This window comes from Poecilia reticulata, chromosome 9, assembly GCF_904066995.2.
Source record: "Poecilia reticulata chromosome 9, P_reticulata-male-v2, whole genome shotgun sequence".
NCBI lineage: Eukaryota > Metazoa > Chordata > Actinopteri > Cyprinodontiformes > Poeciliidae > Poecilia > Poecilia reticulata.
Window position 1 is genome coordinate 24,483,658 of NC_088838.1, and position 19,715 is coordinate 24,503,372.

The 19,715-nt window shown below is 42.1% G+C and overlaps 2 protein-coding genes across 5 annotated transcripts in view; one reads left to right on the forward strand and one right to left on the reverse strand.

Moving 5' to 3' along the window:
* Window positions 1–152: 152 nt before the first annotated feature.
* LOC103470078 (secretory carrier-associated membrane protein 1-like) lies at window positions 153–8,012 on the reverse strand. 4 transcript variants are annotated; one of them, XM_008418219.3, is made up of 10 exons: window positions 7,747–8,010; window positions 5,923–6,003; window positions 5,643–5,753; window positions 5,040–5,054; window positions 4,622–4,733; window positions 4,069–4,197; window positions 3,809–3,968; window positions 3,615–3,716; window positions 3,415–3,532; window positions 153–2,712 (listed from the first exon to the last, which is right to left on the reverse strand). In XM_008418219.3, exons 1-10 carry the CDS (start codon window positions 7,801–7,803, stop codon window positions 2,551–2,553), a joined length of 1,047 nt encoding a protein of 348 aa, XP_008416441.1. In that variant the 5' UTR covers window positions 7,804–8,010; the 3' UTR covers window positions 153–2,550. The 4 variants fall into 4 exon arrangements, with proteins under 4 accessions (XP_008416441.1, XP_008416443.1, XP_008416442.1 ...); XM_008418221.3 differs by lacking the exon at window positions 5,923–6,003 and having other exon boundaries at window positions 7,747–8,012; XM_008418220.3 differs by lacking the exon at window positions 5,040–5,054.
* A 6,494-nt stretch (window positions 8,013–14,506) lies between these two features.
* Window positions 14,507–19,715, forward strand: part of LOC103470077 (uncharacterized) — a 16,741-nt gene continuing 11,532 nt past the window's right edge. Inside the window, exons 1-2 of the mRNA XM_081610757.1 lie at window positions 14,507–17,153; window positions 17,239–17,399. Of these exons, the coding sequence (XP_081466883.1) occupies window positions 14,610–16,226 (1,617 nt within the window). The 5' untranslated portion in view covers window positions 14,507–14,609 and the 3' untranslated portion in view covers window positions 16,227–17,153; window positions 17,239–17,399. The remainder of the gene's footprint in view (window positions 17,154–17,238; window positions 17,400–19,715) is intronic.

A 19,715-nucleotide genomic window follows, 5' to 3' on the forward strand; every position in this document is an offset into this window, starting at 1 on the left:
AACCACAGGGCAATAACGAGGAGGGACTGAAACACCAATTGTTTTGGAAAAAAGATTAACTAATGAATGTGATCTGGGGAAAAATAAGAGAAGATAAAATCTAATGTGTGTGTGCATTATTAAACTCATTACACTAAAATGACATCAAAATATTACTTCTTTCAAATTTTATTTCATGTTAATACCATAAATATACAAAACTGAAACTATTTCACATGCGACAAAAGCCAGACAGGAGTGCATTAACGGTTTTTTTCCTTTTTTACACGTGATCGATATTGAGGATTAAACTTTACAAAATATACAGGTGTCCCTTTTCCCCTCTGATTCTGTCGAATAACACTACCACAGGCCAGAAAACACTGTTTTGTGTCAGTAGACTTCAAAAACACACAGTTCTGTACAGCAGAACCAGCTCGCCAAATACATCAAAAAAACTACCCACTGTGGCAAGGCTTCGTAGAACGACTTCAAAAGTATAAATACATGGTCATCATGTGGGTGTATGCAGCAGAGTAGTGTAATAACTTAAGGTAAAACTGAAGGGTGCACATCACAAAGCAAGATTTGGAAAAACATTTCTATGCACATTTGGTAGTTTCTCACAGCTTTTCAGGAAAATAACACTTGAGGGATTTTAATTCTTCCATACCAAATCATTTACACTCACTCTCATAAAACACACACACGCACACACACACACGCACGCATACACACACACACACGTGTTTGCAGAGCTTTCTGCAGCCTAGTCGTCGCGTTAACCATGTCATTGCAAAAAAGAAAACACACGCAGACAAAATTGCAAACAACTTAAATAAAATAAATAAAAACATGATTTTCACTAACTTTGATGTAAAAACAAGAAATGTGTAACGTATTAAAATAAAAAACAAACAACTCCAAATAAAAGCAATACTGCCAAGATTTAAGCTTATTATTTCAGGAAGTATCCTTTACTCTCTAACATTTACTTTTGGGAGTATTTAATGTTTAGCACAGCAGTTTTATCATTCATTTATCATGCACATCGTCAGACAATCACGTTCACTACGTGAAGTGCTTCGGCACAACAAAAAACAAAAACAAAAAAACCCCCAAACAAACGCACGTCCATATTTCACTTCAGTGACAGTAGTCTGTACAACTTTAGTGTGAATAAATTAACGTGTGTTGGTGACGGCACTGAGTGTGCATCCAGTTCAGTCCCCTGTTCCTTCGGTATTTAGTTTGGGTACACATTTTCTGGAGCCAGTAATTCCCTCTAGACAGAGGAAAACCAATTGAAATGACAGCCACTGTTAGGCTATGCAGTGTACATGTACAGTTTCAAGTTTTTTTTTTTTTTTTCCTTTTTAACATATGTGCAGGTTAGACTCAAGAAAAAATAAAAATCTCCTGAGAGAAAAGGCATTTCAGTTCTCTCCACGTGTGTATTTTGTTTCTTTTCGAACAGGAAACAGGACAGCGAGAGCCCAACATCAAGCGGCTCTGAAGTTAATAGCAGCGTTAGTTTTTCCAACGAGTGAGAACAGCTACAAAAACGACTGAGAGGGAGTCACATGGTGTGCTAATGAGTCAATGCCGTTCGTAAATGAAAGGGAACATCGGTTTTTCTTACGTTTTTTCCCCACTTTGAATACACCAGGCTGTTCCAAGTCGGGACTTGAGTCACTCCCCACACCCTCCTCCAAACCAGCAACATGTGAAGCCTGAAAAAAGGCAATGGAGTGAAAGTGTGTGCCGAGCACGCTTGTTGCTATCATGCTGGATAATCTTAAGCTGCTTAATCAGCCCAAGCAAAAGAGCACACAGAACAGAACCGAGGTGAGACGTATACCTGGGGGATTGTTCAATTATTATAAGAATATGAACCCATTTTTCCATAACGAGGACGTTATCATCTTGCTACATTTAGCACAGATACGAGACGAAGTAAACTGTACCTTTAAGTCCTAAATGTTAAAAAAAAATTGGATGAAAGAAAAACGATTAATGTATCACTGCATCGCACTGACGTCCTGTTATTCAAAAAAACAATAAAATAAACAAAAACTAAACTATGTGCAAACAGACTCTTAACTTCTACACTGCATTCATCAGGCAGGAAACTGTTCGGAGGCCATCACCGTCGCTAACTATGCAAGAGATGTGACTTCTGCCTGGTCTGGGATCAGCTCACAGGGGACAGCAGGATGAGGGGAGCACAGAAGTGGGTAAGTGTGCAAGATGACGTCACCCCCCCCCCCCACACACACACACACACACAGAGCCCACCTTGAGACAGTCACCTGACTGTAAAGCAGATGGGGTGAATTTTGTAGTGTCTTCACTGATGTCAGGCTTTAGGTGAAGATAAACAACTCTAGTAACTCGTCTGTTATCTAACTTCACACTTTAGGAGATAAATGTGCAGGGGAAACATTCATAAATATACTCTGTTGAATCTGAGAGGCAGCAGGACCAGAGTTGAGCATCTCCATCTTGTTGTTGTGTGTGTTTGGTTAGGTGTGTGAGAACGTGTGTGTGTGGCCTTGAACGCGTTTTCGCTTATGGATGAGGCTTGAAGGCGCCGCGGGCGGCGTTGGTCGCAGCGTTGGCGGCGGCGTTGGCGGCTGCGGTCTGGACCGTCTTGTTTGACATGACGCCAGTCGCAAACTCCTGCTGAGCCTTCTCAAAACTGGCACCAGTGGTTCGGTACAGCGCATGCACCTGGAAAAGGCGGAAAGGACAATTCGATTCAGCTCGATTATCAGATTTTAAAGAAAACAAACGTGTGTTGTGTCTATGATTTTTCTCTTTAAAGAGTATTTAGATACTGTGTGTTTTTTTAAAAAGCCTTACATTAATGAAAACCTTGATCTCAATAAAAAGGGTCTCTTTTCATCTACTGACTGTGCAGGTGGGACAATTTGCAGGATTCTTGAATTGTGGTCATGGGCTGCGCAAAATCATTCTGGCGGCTGCAGGCCACACTTTGGACAACAACAGTTTAAAATTCCTCGTTTCTTCTCCACGTTTCCTTTTTAAGTCATCACAGATTTCCAATCACTTTTATTTAAGCTTTTAAAATATCAGCTGCATGTGTAGGGTCACTCATCTTACCTGGTGGAAGTAAGTATGTACATTTAAGAAGTATTTTTAAGTGATGGAAGTCATATACAATCCCCATTATGGATAAATTATGAACTTTTTATGAATTTATACTTTCTGCTCCTTTTCATTAATGAAAACTTTTAGTTGTTCCATGAAGTATTCAGATTTATTACTGAATGAATTAAATATAAAACGTAAAATGACATGAAAATGGTTTAGACTTTTCATCACTACCCTGATATTTTACATGTTACAAGCAATAACTTTTACACAAGTTCCTCTTTTAACAACATGTCAAACATTCTGCAATGCTGTTACCTTTTTAAACATTATGAGCGAGCCCACAGACAGCGCAGTGAACAGAGCTGCAATCAGTAACATGATGATACCGACTGGGATGCTGGTGTTCAGACCAGTTAGCGCTGCAATCCAGCCACTGGCAAAACAAAAGCGGAGACAGCTTTAAGGAACCAGACGATCACAGAGTGATGGATCCAGCGGCAGCACGAGATACTCACCATGTTCCCCAGCCAGTGATGCCAATGGACTGTAGAACATGGACTCCAAACTGACAAATGTAGACAAAGAAGAAGACGAAGAAGCGGAATGAGCTGTCGCTCCTGAAATGAGAAGATAAGAGTTGTGAGAAAACGGCCATTGATTTGCATCTACAGCTCCAAAGTCGAGCGCCATATTCTGTCCTCTTGCTGACCTGAAGGCCCCATAAAGCGGTCTGTACCAGCAGACGAAGGAACACGGGGTGAAGAGCAGAAACCAGAGCATGGACAGGCCAAAATCCACCCCGCGAGAGGCATCCACGATGAACCACGCCAGACAGCCAAACATGTTCACAAAGAGCGTGCCTGCATGAACTGGTACATCACATCGAACAGCTCCGGGTCAAACTTAGCGACAGAGCAGGACAGTAGACTTACAGTGACCAAAAAGGAGTTAAAAGACACGCCGACTTACACATCCAAAGGTTGTACATGATCTTGACGGTCTTCTGGAACTCAATGGGAATGTCTACGGCAATATCATGATAGAAACACGGACCGATGGGTAACTTCTCTGGTAGCGGAGGCCAGTTGTTCTTGCGGCCTGCATGAGCAAAACAAACAGTGTCTCGATAGTTAATCATATTTTATATGAAATATTGTTTATTTTTATGTGGCATATGATTGCTAATTCACAGTGAAAGAGTCAGACCGAATCATTTTTTGTGAAAAATGTAAAAGAAAAAAAATAATTCTAGCTTTTTTTGAGGAAAATAAAATATGCAATAGATGTGACTAATATTTGACAAGACGAACTTGTCATGGGGCTTTTTTGTACAACAGGATGATAGCAGTCCTACAACATAAACAATTTTTTGCTGTAGCTGGATTTTATTCAGTATATAGCAACATATTTTCAAAATAATACAGATAGCAGAAACACATAAACAGCAACTTTTGTCTCTCTCCATTGCAAACGCTCCGGTTTAACCAAAAGGAAGGGGACGAGTGACAGAAATCTGAATGACCTCCTGCTACTCCGTGGGACTGCAACTCTCTCTCCCGGCGATCAAGCTCTGCAGCTTTCTTCTCCAGCTCCTCCTGCCTTCTGAGCAGCTCCGCCTGAGCACGCGCTTGGTCCTGAGAGAGACACGGAGAAGCCTGTGTGACTCACAACATCTGAAAGCTGTTACAAAGTTACAACAAAGCAAATATTTACATTTCTCATTCGGGTAAATGTTATATTAGTTTGGGATGGGGTAGTGTTAGCAAGCTAATTAGTCACTATAAGCCACACATTTCTGTTAGTTTGAAACTAGCTTTGAAAAGGTTCTTCTTAACTGAAAGTTATAGGTGCAAAAAAAAAAAAGGGGGGGGGGGGGGGATTAGATGAATCACCAGATCAGCACTATGAAAAAATGAACACATCAGAATTAAAGACGGTACCTCGTTACGTTGCGGCTGGGTCATCAGAAAACACAAGAACAATGAAGAGCAAAAGGAAAAATGAACCAAAGGAACAGACAGAGTCTCTGTTGTGAGATAAGATCTTTAAGCGTTTTTACAGTTGCACATGTTGGATAAATTATGACACAGTTATTAATGTAATAGGTTATTGTTTATGTGAGATTTTCTGTGGATTAAAAACTACACACAACAATATGATTTTTTTTTTAATTGCACAAAAGAAAATCATGATGGGAAAAGCCACAGATGGAGGATAAAAAAAAACCTTAAAGTAAATTGGTTTGTCATATGTTTAAAAAAATGGCTGCAAGAAAACTGCCAATATTATAACCCTGCTCACTTCTAAATCTGAGAAATATTTAAAACGTATAAAATAACCGTAACTGTGACACAAGACCGTGTTGACACCACACAATGAAGAGGACTATAAGGGAGGACAAAAGATAAAAATCTGCAAAATGATTAGAAGATTCAAAGAGTGCCTACTTTCGGTCAGTAACTGTTTCTTTCGAGGCTTTTAAATACATTTTTCTAGGGGTAAAAAAAAAAATAGTGGTACGTTTTAACTGCTGTACGTTTTACCTGAGTCTGGTGCTGTGAATAAGCTGGCGGCTCTTCTGTGGGTTTCATGATGGCGGGTTGTGTGTTCTGGGACGGGGCGGGCGTCGGTTTGGGTGCATTTCCAGGCGCTGCCTGCAGACCAGCAAAGGATGCCTACATTGTTACTTGTGCAACCAAAACTTTACTGGGTGTTTTTTTTTCTTCTTTTACACACTCTGAAAGTTACAGCATGGAAGACAGAGGATGGTGGATAAAACTAGGTCACACTAAAACACACACACTCTCACAATCTGCAGCTAACCGTTCTAGCGTCTGTGAAGGGGTTATATTCCTCCAGACCGCCAGGAGGGGCCGATCGTGTCACCTGGGTCACCGAAGGATCCTACAAGGTATGGAAGTTCATACAGGAGTTTAGGGAGGGAAAACTACAACTACAAATCGGTTATATACAGTTTTCTTCTAGGCTTGTATAGAAACGGGAACAAATTCATTGTTCTTTCATTCATTTACCAGATTCTGCTTTTCTTAAAGTGGTTTCACTTCTAAAAGCAAACTTTATATTAGATTAGGATACGCTAGACATAATCTTTTTGAGGTTGTGTGACAAAAAAATAAATAAATCCACATTCAGAGATTATTTTTTAAATTAATTTGCTAAAGAAGTTTGGTTCTTTTCTGTTCTTTAATAGTAAGATTTGAAAAATGTTCAACTATGTGGAGTCAAAAGGTTTCACTTTGTTGATGCCAGTAATTAGGTACTTGGGATTAACAACTCTTTGATAACCCAGTTCATGACATAAAAAAGAATAATTTCACAGGCACCTCCAACACTAATAAGCAGTGAAAAAAGTCTATAGTAAACACACTTGTTTAGGTGAGCAGCTGGGCAGAAAAAGCAACACTTTTATGAGGCAGGCCCCAGTTATTTACTCAAAATAAATGTATGTGTATGTTTCTGCTGTTGTTTGGGCTCAAAATGCTTGATTGGCTATTATACTTTTGGTTGGGTCATCTTCTCAAAAACAACCTTTTATATTTGCCATTGTGGGCTAAAATGGTACATTTGTTTCATATACATCAAAATTAGCAGCTTTTCTTAAAAATCCTTTACTTGATGGGTTCAGGAAAATTGGAAAATTACCTACGTGCACATGCTCTATTTGCCTGTGCAAGATTTAGATTTCATCAAATGTTAGAATTAACTTTCAGAATCTTACAATTATTAGTGCAAACTGAAAATCTTTCTGTTTCAATTCAGAATATTCTCAGTTGCTGTTTTTGATTATTTTTTTCTTTTTAGCCTAATCTAAAACTAATATTTGCTTGTACTCACTAAAGATGGATTATTGATCAATGAGTATTTGTCATCTAAAACATGTTTGAAGTTGAACATTACTTTTTGATTCTCTCATAAGTTTTTACAGAAATCAACGTGTATTGAGAGATGCACAATACCCTCAAGTATCATCTTTTAAAACAATGCAACTCACTTCTTCTGTACACATATTATTGATTTAAGCTTTTAATCCTCATCCAGACAATCGTTTGCTTTTTAACATATGACCAACTTAAACATTGTGTTGCGTTTAAATGGTATATAACAGACATTAAAAACACAAAAATAAATCCGAACTATCAAAGGATGGAAGCCTTAGTGAAGTCATCTCGTTTATAAATTCGCTTGCACTTAATTGCATCTATGCTATAGCCTGGCGTTTCAGTTTTCAAGGCCTACATCCTAGCGACAGCTGTAAATAAAACAAATATTGACAAGCACGTTAAACTTTAATATAGATTTAAAAAACTGTAAGGTTTGTACTAAAGAAGAAGCTTTATGCAGTGTTTACAGGCGATGGTCAAAGCTAGTATTACCCAGCTAGTATACATTTACAAGTTATTACAGTATTAACAGCAACGTTTCCATGAATAATCTGAGACATAATTGTTTGTAAATCATCTTAAACTACCACATTCAACGTAAATGATGATATATAGCATTTTCCACTCCCAGAAGAGCTTCTCCATTAGGCTGTCAAGCTATTAGCCTGGATGCTAAAGTAAGAATGTAGGCTCAATGAGAAGTAACGGTTTTTTGTTAGCCAGCCATGCTAGCATTGTTAGCTACCTGAAAGGGATTGCTGAAATCCGGGTCTGCGAACGGATTACTGTCAAAATCAGACATCGTGTCGCCTTTCTAATTACTGCCTCCTTCCAATAAGAAACCACCAATTCTCCGGGAAAAGTCTAGTCCTCAGATCTGACTGCCTGTTCTTGTTGGTAGCAGTCCCCTTTGCCTCCTCCTGCAGATGGAGAGCTCTCGCTTAGCAAGTTAGCCAATAGCAGAAAAATGGCAGCAGCTGAGAGGATGCTGATAAACAGCGTCAGAGTCAGACAGCATCACGATGGCTGGACTACCTGGGCAGGTACAGCACATGGGGACCCACGGGTTCAAATTTGCAAAAAACAAAGTGGCTCATGGGAAACATTTCCATATTTACTTACCGTTCACAATATACATACAGTAGTTTGTCACATGACAGTGAGTGATTATCTACTTGTTTTTCCTTTTTTGTTGTAAGTTGTTTCCTAAAACATGATCAAAAATATACCCTCCCAACAATAAAGGTAGAATGCAGAATCTCTATGAAGTTCATTTAAGTTAAAGACCTTATTATGTCAAATTTCTCATTTATGCAGAAAAATCTGGTTAGTAAAGCTGATTGTGATTCTTGTTAAACCTAAATACTCTAGATGTGCTTTTGAAAACACTTTGAAGAGAATCGACGACTCATATGGAAGGTTAAAAAAGTACCTCAAAACAACATCTGAGGCCCTGCAGGCCTTGGCTCAGTATTCATTATTAAACAATAAGAAGAAGTAAAAAAATGGCATGTGGGAGAGATCCAAGACCAGCACCACTTCTGACCAAGAAGTACACAAAATCCTCTCCCAATTTTGTCCAAAAACACTTCTTCAAGACTGAGTAAAATATTAAATGAGCTGATCAGAAAACAAGGAACTACGTGGAAGAGGTGCATCGCTTCGCATGTTCTTTCAGAAAAAGAACATCATATTGACTGTCAAACTATGGTGGTGTGATGATATTTAACTGCTTTGTCTTTTCAGAACCAGAGTGAGTTAACATCACTGATGGTGATGGGATCAGAAATCCTCCTCTATACCAGAACATTCAGAAAAAAAGATGGTCAGCCATCATGCAGCAGGATCCAAATGAAGGTAGGACATCCACATGACCTTAAACAGACTGCGTTAAAAAACCTGCATGTGGTTGAAGTAAAATAATTGGTAACACTTTATTTGAAGGGGTGTGCATAAGCCTGACATGACATAACACCTGTCATGAACATAAGAAGTCTTTATGAATGTTTATGACAGTTGTCATGAAGTGTCATTCGGTAAATAGTCACTTTTAAGGCAAAGTTGCTCTAAAAGTTGCATTGAAAGTCCATTTAAAATGCCAACTTTGCATTAAATTATCATAATTTACAAAATCACCCTGCACTTTGGTCTTTTCCAGTATGAACTTAAATTCCTATTGTTGGATTAAAGTAGATAATTGTAGATATTTTTAGGCTTGCAATTATTATCAGTAAACTTCCCACTTTTGTCTGTACAAGGTCAGATCATCCTTGTCCAGGCTGAAAACCAGAGAAGCTCTGTACTGGGTTGTTGAGATTATTTCTGGAGCTGGAAATAAAATAATAATAATAAAACAAAAAAAAACTTTCTAAACTTTCAAAAAACATCTAATTACTGCACAACTGTTCTCACACTCTCTAGAGTTAAACTTATTCTTTATGAAGAACCTGATGGCCTTCTTTCATCATTATGTTATGTAGTCTGATTAGCATATCCAGTGAGGTAGTGTTGTTAGAGAGTTAGAAAAGATAATGAGAAAGCCGCGTCGGCAGCCAGTTTCAAGTTCATCAGGTGGATTTTACTGTTTAACATTTTGTTTTCTGATATCCAAAAATCTTATACAGAACTGACAACACACCTGCACTTCATTAGACAATACCATGAGAAAACAGGTAAAAAAAAGAAAAATCTAAATAAAGAAACAAGAATAAGGATACTAATGGAACTTACACACTCATCTACATAATTAAATGGTCTGCAAAATAAGACATTTAATAAAGGGTAACTCAACAAACATTGTTTTTAAAGAAAACAAACAATTCATTCTTGCAATGTTTCATTTTAAATAAAACAAACAATGCAATACAAGAAAGAAAACCTTTCATTTGGTTGCACCATGTGATGCAATCAGTGACATCATTCACCCATTTAAAGGAAATGCTGGGCCCACCCCTCCCTTATACCCGTAGCATCTAAGGACAAAAAATGGTGAGTTTAAAAGAAACAAACAAATAATTTTACCATGGTACAGAACTTTGTTAGGTACAAACAGTTATTTATCTCTGTGGTGAATTAAAAAATTTTGATTCAGTTCTGACCAGCATTGAAACGCTGATGGCTACTGGTGATTTTCATCATGATCTTCCTAACAACGTGCCAACATGGCCCTCTTTACGTTGGTGCAGTACTTGTGCAAGCCTCACTTTTCTTCACATAATCAATTAATGTTTATCTCATGGAAGTTTAGTAGTACAACGGCCATTTCTGCCTGTAGTTTACACTCTTAAGCCTCCCTGGTAAGGTCTATTCAGGGGTCCTGGAGAGGAGGGTCTGTCGGATAGTCGAACCTCGGATTCAGGAAGAGCAGTGTGGTTTTCGTCCTGGTCGTGGAACACTGGACCAGCTCTACACCCTCAGCAGGGTCCTGGAGGATGCATGGGAGTTCGCCCAACCAGTCTACATGTGTTTTGTGGACTTGGAGAAGGCGTTCGACCGTGTCCCTCGGGAGGCCCTGTGGGGGGTACTCCGGGAGTATGGGGTACCGGACCCTTTGATACGGGCTGTCAGGTCCCTGTATGACCGGTGTCAGAGTCTGGTCCACATTGCCGGCAGTAAGTCGGGCTCGTTTCCGGTGAGAGTGGGACTCCGCCAAGGCTGCCCTTTGTCGCCGATTCTGTTCATTACTTTTATGGACAGAATTTCTAGGCGCAGCCGAGGTGTTGAGGGGATCCGTTTTGGTGGCCTTAGGATCGCATCTCTGCTTTTTGCGGATGATGTGGTCCTGTTGGCTTCATCGGAACGTGATCTGCAGCTCTCACTGGAGCGGTTCGCAGCCGAGTGTGAAGAAGCCGGGATGAGGCTCAGTGCCTCCAAATCCGAGGCCATGGTCTTGAGCCGGAAAAGGGTAGAGTGCCTTCTCCGGGTCAGGGGGGTCGTCCTGCCTCAAGTGGAGGAGTTTAAGTATCTGGGGATCTTGTTCACGAATGAGGGAAGAAGGGAGCGGGAGATTGACAGGCGGATTGGGGCAGCGTCTACTGTGAAGCGGGCGCTGTACCGGTCCGTCGTGGTGAAGAGAGAGCTGAGCCAAAAAGCGAAGCTCTCAATTTACCGGTCGATCTACGTTCCCACCCTCTATGGTCATGAGCTTTGGGTCATGACCGAAAGAACGAGATCCCGGATACAAGCGGCCGAAATGGGTTTCCTCCGCAGGGTGGCTGGGCTCTCCCTTAGAGATAGGGTGAGAAGCTTGGTCATCCGGGAGGGACTCAGAGTAGAGCCGCTGCTCCTCCACGTCGAGAGGAGCCAGTTGAGGTGGCTCGGGCATCTGGTAAGGAGGCCTCCTGGACGCCTCCCTGGTGAGGTGTTCCGGGGCACGTCCCACCGGGAGGAGGCCTCGGGGAAGACCCAGGACACGCTGGAGAGATTACGTCTCTCGGCTGGCCTGGGAACGCCTTGGGATTCCCCCGGAGGAGCTGGAAGAAGTGGCTGGGGAGAGGGAAGTCTGGGCCTCCCTTCTGAAGCTGCTGCCCCCGCGACCCGACCCCGGATAAGTGGAAGAAAATGGATGGATGGATGTTTATCTAATGATTTAATTTTGAAGTGTCCGCTTAAAAAAATAAGCGGACACTTAAAAAACATAGCTTTTTTAAGCTTTTTAAAAGAAAACATAGCGGACATTGTCCAGAAAGAGAGGCACCAGCTGGGTCAACACCCCCACCCGTTTCCTTTTGACAGTTGGTCCTCACACCCTGCTGTCCAGTACATTGTCCTCAAGAGCCGCTGTCTCCAATGGCCATCAGCTAAGTCGAGCTACATTTCATTGGGCCTGAGGCCCCGTTTACACAACAACGATTTCGGGGGAAAACGGAAGAGTTTTGTTGTGTTTGTAGTGTGCATTTACACGAAACCACCGAATGTTTTCTCTAACAACGGCACAGATTGAAAACGGGTTCCAGAGTGCGATGTTTCTGAAACGTAACGTTTTCCGTTGTCGTGTAAACCTAGAAAACGGATCTATTCTTCCAGAGAATCCCCAGCTCATGCATAGTATGACGCAAAACATAGCTGCTTCCTACAATCCACAGAAGAAGAAGACGCTACTCACAATGCTGGTGTTACTGTTTCCCCATCAGATACGGTTCCCTCAGCGTCTCTTCATCTCTCCGCACCGCCCAGATGGCAAAATACACGGCTGCTTGTTCAGCGCTCATATCTAGAGAACTATGGACCAACCAGGTGTTACGTCAATCCGCGTTTCCCCATCAGATACGGTTCCCCCTGCGTCTTCTTACCGCTCCGTCCCGCCCACGTGGCACAATACGAGCGTGCTCGTGCTGAGCACTGAGAAAGCACGCATAGGGAACTACGGACACCGTGAAAGCTCAAACAATATGTTTCGGCAAAGTTGTCACTTTCTTCACGTTTTCGCGGGAAACTAATAATAATAACAATAACAACAACAACATTAACAACAACAACAATAATAATAATAATAATAATAATAATAATAATAATAATAATAATAATAATAATAATAATAATGATGATGATAAATACATATAAGACACATATATATATTATAATTATTATAAATGTATATATATGTTTAGTCATATATATACATATATAAATTTATGAAATAAAAACAGGGCAATGTATTTTAATGCTCGATATTACCCTTGTTTTAAAGTGGGGGAACGGTATATGATGACCATATTTCACCCATCAGATACCGTTCCCCTTGTTTTACAGTGGGGGAACAATATCTGATGGCCATATTTCACCCATCAGAAACCGTTCCCCCGATGTTAAAATCACCCATCAGATACCGTTCCCCTTGTTTTAAATTGGGGGAACGGCATCTGATGGCCATATTTCACCCATCAGATACCGTTCTCCTTGTTTTACAGTGGGGGAACGATATCTGATGGCCATATTTCACCCATCAGATACCGTTTCCCCCATGTTAAAATCACCCATCAGATACCGTTCCCCTTGTTTTACAGTGGGGGAACGGTATCTGATGGGCGAAATATGGCCATCAGATACCGTTCCACTTGTTTAACAGTGGGGGAACGGTATCTGATGGGTAATATTGAGCATTAAAATGCATTGCCCTGTTTATATATATATATATATATATATATATATATATATATATATATATATATATATATATATATATATATATATACATTTATAATAATAATAATAATATATGTGACATATATGTATTTATAATTACTATTATTTTATTATTATTATTGTTATTAGTATTATTACTACTATTGGTTTCCCGCAAAAACGTGAAGAAAGTGACAACTTTGCCGAAACTTATTGTTTGAGCTTTCACGGTGTCCGTAGTTCCCTACGCGCATGCTTTCTCGGTTCTCATCACGAGCACGCCCGTATTTTGCCGCGTGGGCGGGGCGGAGTGGCAAGAAGACGCAAGGGGAACCGTATCTGATGGGGAAACGCGGATTGACGTAATACCGGCTTCAGACAAGTTTAACAGGGGGGCATCGACTTATTTTGGGGGGCAAAATGAATCTACGTAGCTGAACATACACAACAACATCAGTAGCATACAGGCTACTTGTTAACAAGCTTAACGTGCTGTATTGATATTAGCTAGTCATCTTTTAGCCATCGTCACCTGCACCCAACAGCTTTACTCAACTCAGTCGGTTAGTTCGGGGAAAAAACTGTGCAGTTATTTACGTTTTGCTGGTTTTGCTGCCATGATTCTAACACACACCTGCGCAGCAGCAGCAGGTCTCCTTCGCTGCCTCACAGGTGTAAACCCAGTGCGAGCGTCTCAGCTTTCATGTTGCGTTTGAAGGCGGCTCGGAAAAACAAGTTACGACTTGTTAGCAACGGATTAAACTGTTTTAACTGCTGAAAAAGGTAACAGAGGACACGGATATGGGACGTGCGGGAACTCCTATTTAATCAAATTGATATGGGAATAACAGACTGTTGGCCATTCCAAGGTAAAAACAATAAACAGCTTCCAGTCCGGGGCCGCTGCAGACACCGTGAAAGCTCAAACAAGGTGTTTCAGCAAAGTTATCCCACTTTTTCCAACTGCATGCGCCCTAATCAGACGCACAAAATGCGTGTTTTCTCACGCAAATCCACATGCCTTCAAGTACAACTTTTTTTAAAAAAACATGCCACTTCCAAAGTTTCAAAGAACCTAGCACCAACTAGGCGCAGCGAGAGCATTACACGTTTTCGATGTGTACCGTTACTGTGTAAACACAGATCGTAATTAGAACGTTATCGTGTAAACGATCCAACAAAAAGGAACAAAAGTGCCGTTTTTGTTGGATCGTTGTCGTGTAACCTCCCCCTCAGCTGTAAAGTTTGTTTTAATACAAACTTCAGTAGTTTTCTAGTTGTTCTGCTCAGGTAGTGACATCAGTTTGTGACATCATGCAAATTGATGTCACAAAGAGAATTGATGACATCACAAAGGGTCATAGCCATCGCATAAGTGGGAGAGCAAGTAGAAGGATTGTCTTCTAACAAGAGAGTTAGTGCAAACGTGTGTAAAAAACGATTATTGAGCAGTTTTTGGATATATCTAGAGAAAGACTATTAACAATGAGTCAGAGCAATCAGGCATCATCTTCTGATTTGCAATATGAGGAGACACAGCGGACTTTAACTGTAGAAACACAGAAGCTCCAAGAACTTTTGAAAGAACTGAAAATGATGTCTACAGCGAGACAGACTCTTTTCAAAGCCAACGAGGAGCTGAAGACTCAAGTTAATAATTTAGAAAAAGCAGTACTTGAAAAAGATGAGCTGATTAGGAAAAAAGACAAGGATTTTGAAAATCTTTTAAAAGAAAACCAAACTTTAAAGGAAGATGGCATCACCCTGGAGAAGAAAAACGTTGCTTTGGAGCAGAAAAACACAGCGCTGGAGAAGGAAAAAAACACTCTAGAGCAGAAAACCATTGTCCTGGAGAAGGAAATAATCTCCTTCCAGTTGATGAGCAGTGTCTTGGAGCAGGAGATCACCACCCTGGGGGAGAAATGCACTGTCCTGGATCAGAAAAACACCTCCCTGGAGAAGAAAAAGACATTCCTAGAGAAGGAAAATACCACCCTGGAGCAGAAAAGCACCGCCCTGGAGCAGGAGAATATTGCCCTGAAAAACCCAGATTTGGAGAAGAAAAACACCATCTTGGAGAAGAAAAACAAGACCTTGGAGAAGGAGAACACCGCCCTGAAACTGGAAAACACCGCTCTGAAGCATAGAAATTCCACAGTCGAGCAGTACAACACCATTTTAAAGCAGGAGAATGCTGCATATGAACTGATAAATGCCAACCTGGAGATGAAGAACACCAGCCTGGACCATAAATGGAAAATCCTGGAGGAGAAAAAAACCCTCTGGGAGGAGAAAAACAGCACCCTGCAGTATGAGAATGCCACCCTAAAGAAGAAAAACACCGCTCTGGAGCAGGATAAAACCACCCTGGAGCAGAAAATGGCATTCCTAGAGAAGGAAAAGACCACCCTGGAACAGGAGAACGCCGCCCTAAAGCTGAAGCTGGAAAGCACCGCTCTGGAGCAGGATAACTCCACCTTAAAGCTGATAAACGTTGCCCTGGAGCAGGAGAACACCATCTTGGAGCAGGAGAACACTGGCCTGGAGCAGGAGAACACTGCCCTGAAGCTGAAAAGCACCACTCTAGAGCAGAAAATCACTGTCTTGGAGCAAATAAACACTGCCTTGGAGCAGATAAACACAGCCTTGGAGCAGAAAAGCACCACCCTGGTGCAGAAAAGCACTGTCCTGGAGCAGAACAACACCGTCCTGGAGCAGAACAACACCGTCTTGGAGCAGAACAACACTGTCTTGGAGCAAACAAAAACTGAACTGGAGGAGGGTTACACCTCCCTGCAGGAGGAAAACGACATCCGCAGCCAGATTAACACCATCTTGGAGAAGCAAAACAAAGACCTGAAGCTGAATCGCATTGCCCTGCAGCTGACAAGCACCGCCTACGTTCAGGAAAACAAAATGTTGCACCTTGAAGTAGAACAAATGAACGAAAGACTGAGGGTTTTAGAGGAGGAACAGCTATCTGAAGAGGAAACCGACGAAGACAGCCAGTCGGTTTCAGACCAGTCAGCAAGAGCAGGAGTATTCAGACGTGTGGTCAGAGGCTTCACCAATACATTTCTGAAAATGTGCAAAACAACCTGAGGTACTGGGAGCTTGACACTTGGGGGCTGATGGGGGAAGAGCTAATCGTTTGAAAGATGTTGGCAGAAGAGCTTGCACCTGGCCGATCTCCAGGGCTTTGTGCTGAGTCCCTTTGGTCTCTTGGCCGATCTCCAGGGCTTCATAGCAAGTCCCGCTGGTCTCCAGGCTGACCTCCAGGGCTTTGTGTGGAGTCCTTTAGGCCTCCCGGCTGACCTCCAGGGCTTTGTGCCGAGTCCCTTTGGTCTCTCGGGCGACCTCCAGAGTTTCATTGCATGTCCTGTCGGCCTCTGGAGCCTCGTCGTGGGTCCCATTGGCCTCCCGGTTCCTGTTCTGCCGCCGGCAGGTACTTGTTAGTGTCGTAGGTCCCATTGACCTCCAAGCCAGGCTCAGGAGATTGGCTGGGAGGTCGACAGAACCTGCGACAATGCTCAGGAGGTTGGTCAGGACTTGACACATCCCCAGCATCCCCAAGGTTCCCACTCTATCGCCAACACCCACCAAGGTTCATGTTCTGCTGCCAGCGTCCTCCAAGGCTGTTGTTTGCCGGCATCCTCCTCAGATTCTTTTGGTGTTCCTTAGTTGTTTCCATTTAATTCTGCCTTGTTTTCCACATCTGTTCTTCATTGGTGATTCTAATTATGTTTATTTCTTGTTTCTAGTTATTTTCATTTGTTCTAGTTTTATTAGGTTCCTTTAGTCTCCTTACTTTTTATTTTGTATTTTGGTTATTTCCCCTTGTGTAATCTTTCCCCCTTTCCTTTGCCACTTTCTCGATCCCTTCACAGTCTGCTTCCACTCCCTCCACTCACACCTGCTCATCAGCCCAGGTCCTGCACAGTGGTGCACTTGATAGCACTGTTGCCTTGCAGCAAGAAGGTCTTGGCTTCAGTTCCCAGCATGGAGTTCACATGTTCTCCCAATGCATGCGTAGGTTTTCTCCGGGTACTCCGGCTTCCTCCCAAAGTCCAAAAGCATGACTGTTGGGTTAATTGATTTCTGTACCCATCCTTAGGTATGGATGTGTGCGTGCATGGTTGTTTTGTCCTGCCTCTGTGTTGCTGGCGACCTGTCCAGGGTGTACCCTGCCTTCTGCTTGAGATAGGCACCAGCACCTCTCCTGACCCCACTGGGACAATGGTGTAAGAAAATGGATCAATGGATCATCCATCCCAGGTCTTTTCTGAAGTTCTCAACCTCTAGTATTTAATTAAGCACCTCATTGTTAGTCACTAGTTGCCGGTTCGTCTTGTCACTTTTCTCATTTCTTCCTGGTTTCCTTGTGATATTCCTGTGTCTCCAATTTCTTTGTTTTGCACTGTTTTTTTTCATATTTGTAAGTTTGATTATTCGTTTTTCCATTAAATATTCTTAAATTAACTTTGTCTCTCATCTGGTGCACTTGGGTCCACTTATATATATATATATATATATATATATATATATATATATATATATATATATATATATATATATATATATATATATAAATAAATATAAATTCCCTTCTCACCCTCCGCGGGTGGTCTGTTTCATCCTCTGAGCTCGGGTCCTCTAGAACTGCACATTTCTGGACTGAGATGTCTGATGTTGTTCCTGGGATCTGTTTGAGCCACTGCTCCAGTGTTTGGGGGTGACTGCCCTGAGGGCCCCGATGACCACAGGCACCACTGTGGTCTTCACCTTCCAGGTCTTTTCCAGTTCCTCCCTGAGGTCCTGGTATTTCTCCAATTTCTCATGCTCCTTTTTCCTGATGTTGTAGTCACTTGGTATTGCTACATCCACCACAACGGCTTTCCTCTGTTCTTTATCCACCACCACAATGTCCGGTTGGTTCGCCATTACCATCTTGTCTGTCTGGATCTGGAAGTCCCACAGGATCTTAGCTCGGTCATTCTCCACCACTTTTGGGGGTGTTCCCCACTTTGATCTCGGGGCTTCCAGTCCATATTCTGCACAGATGTTCCTGTACACTATGCCCGCCACTTGGTTATGTCGTTCCATGTACGCTTTCCCTGCCAGCATCTTGCACCCTGCTATTATGTGCTGAACTGTCTCAGGGGCCTCCTTGCACAACCTACACCTTGGGTCTTGTCTGGTGTGGTAGATCTGAGCCTCTATTGCTCTGGTGTTTAGGGCCTGTTCCTGGGCGGCCAGGATGAGAGCCTCTGTGCTGTCCTTGAGTCCAGCTTTCTCCAGCCATTGGTAGGTTTTCCTGACATCAGCCACTTCAGTTATTTGTCGGTGGTACATCCCATGTAGGGGCTTGTCCTCCCATGATGGTACTTCCAGCACCTTGTCTTCTGTTCCCCATTGCCTGAGACATTCGCTGAGCACATCGTCTGTTGAGGCTTTGTCCTTGATGTATTTATGGATCTTGGATGTTTCATCCTGGACAGTGGCTCTCACACTCACTAGTCCTCTGCCTCCTTCCTTACGGCTCGTGTACAGTCTCAGGGTGCTGGATTTGGGATGGAACACTCCATGCATGGTTAGTAGCTTCCTAGTCTTAACATCCGTGGCCTTCATCTCTTCCATTGGCCAGCTAATTATTCCGGCAGGGTATCTGATTACTGGTAAGGCATAGCTGTTTATTGCACGGATCTTGTTCTTGCCATTGAGCTGGCTTCTCAGGACTTGCCTTATTCGTTGGAGGTATTTGGCTGTGGCTCCTTTCCTTGTGACCTCATCGAGGTTGCCATTTGCTTGTGGTATTCCCAGGTAGCTGTGCTCTATGTCTGCTATTGTTCCTTCTGGGAGTGAGACCCCTTCTGTGTGGGCGACCTTCCCTCTCTTTGTAACCATCCGACCACACTTCTCTAGTCCGAATGACATCCCAATGTCAGTGCTGTAGATCCTGGTGGTGTGGATCAGTGAGTCGATGTCTCGCTCGCTCTTGGCGTACAGCTTGATGTCATCCATGTAGAGGAGGTGACTGATCGTGGCCCCATTCTTGAGTCGGTATCCGTAGCCAGTCTTGTTGATGATTTGGCTGAGAGGGTTCAGGCCTATGCAGAACAGCAGTGGGGACAGAGCATCTCCTTGGTATATGCCACATTTGATGGACACTTGTGCAAGTGGTTTGCAGTTGGCTTTAAGGGTGGTTTTCCACAGCCCCATCGAGTTTGCAATGAAGGCTCTTAGAGTCCTATTGATGTTGTACATCTCTAAGCATTCAATGATCCAAGTGTGTGGCATTGAGTCATAGGCTTTCTTGTAATCAATCCAAGCGGTACACAGGTTGGTATGTCGGGTTTTGCAGTCTCGGGCGACTGTGTGGTCTACAAGGAGTTGGTGTTTGGCTCCATACACACACATATATATATATATATATATATATATATATATATATATATATATATATATATATATATATATATATATATATATATATATATATATATATATATATATATATATATATATATATATATGTGTGTGTATATATATATATATACACACACACACACACGCACACACACATACTGGCAT

Bases quoted from the DNA above. Each gene is read 5' to 3' on its own strand.
- LOC103470078 (XM_008418219.3), bottom strand. From the start codon at position 7,803: ATGTCTGATTTTGACAGTAATCCGTTCGCAGACCCGGATTTCAGCAAT. The intron at 3,717-3,808 runs GTCAGCAAGAGG...TTCTCATTTCAG, and splicing joins CCGCTTTATGGGGCCTTCAG to GAGCGACAGCTCATTCCGCT. The intron at 2,713-3,414 runs GTAACAGCATTG...CGCCTTTTCCAG, and splicing joins CGCTCATAATGTTTAAAAAG to GTGCATGCGCTGTACCGAAC.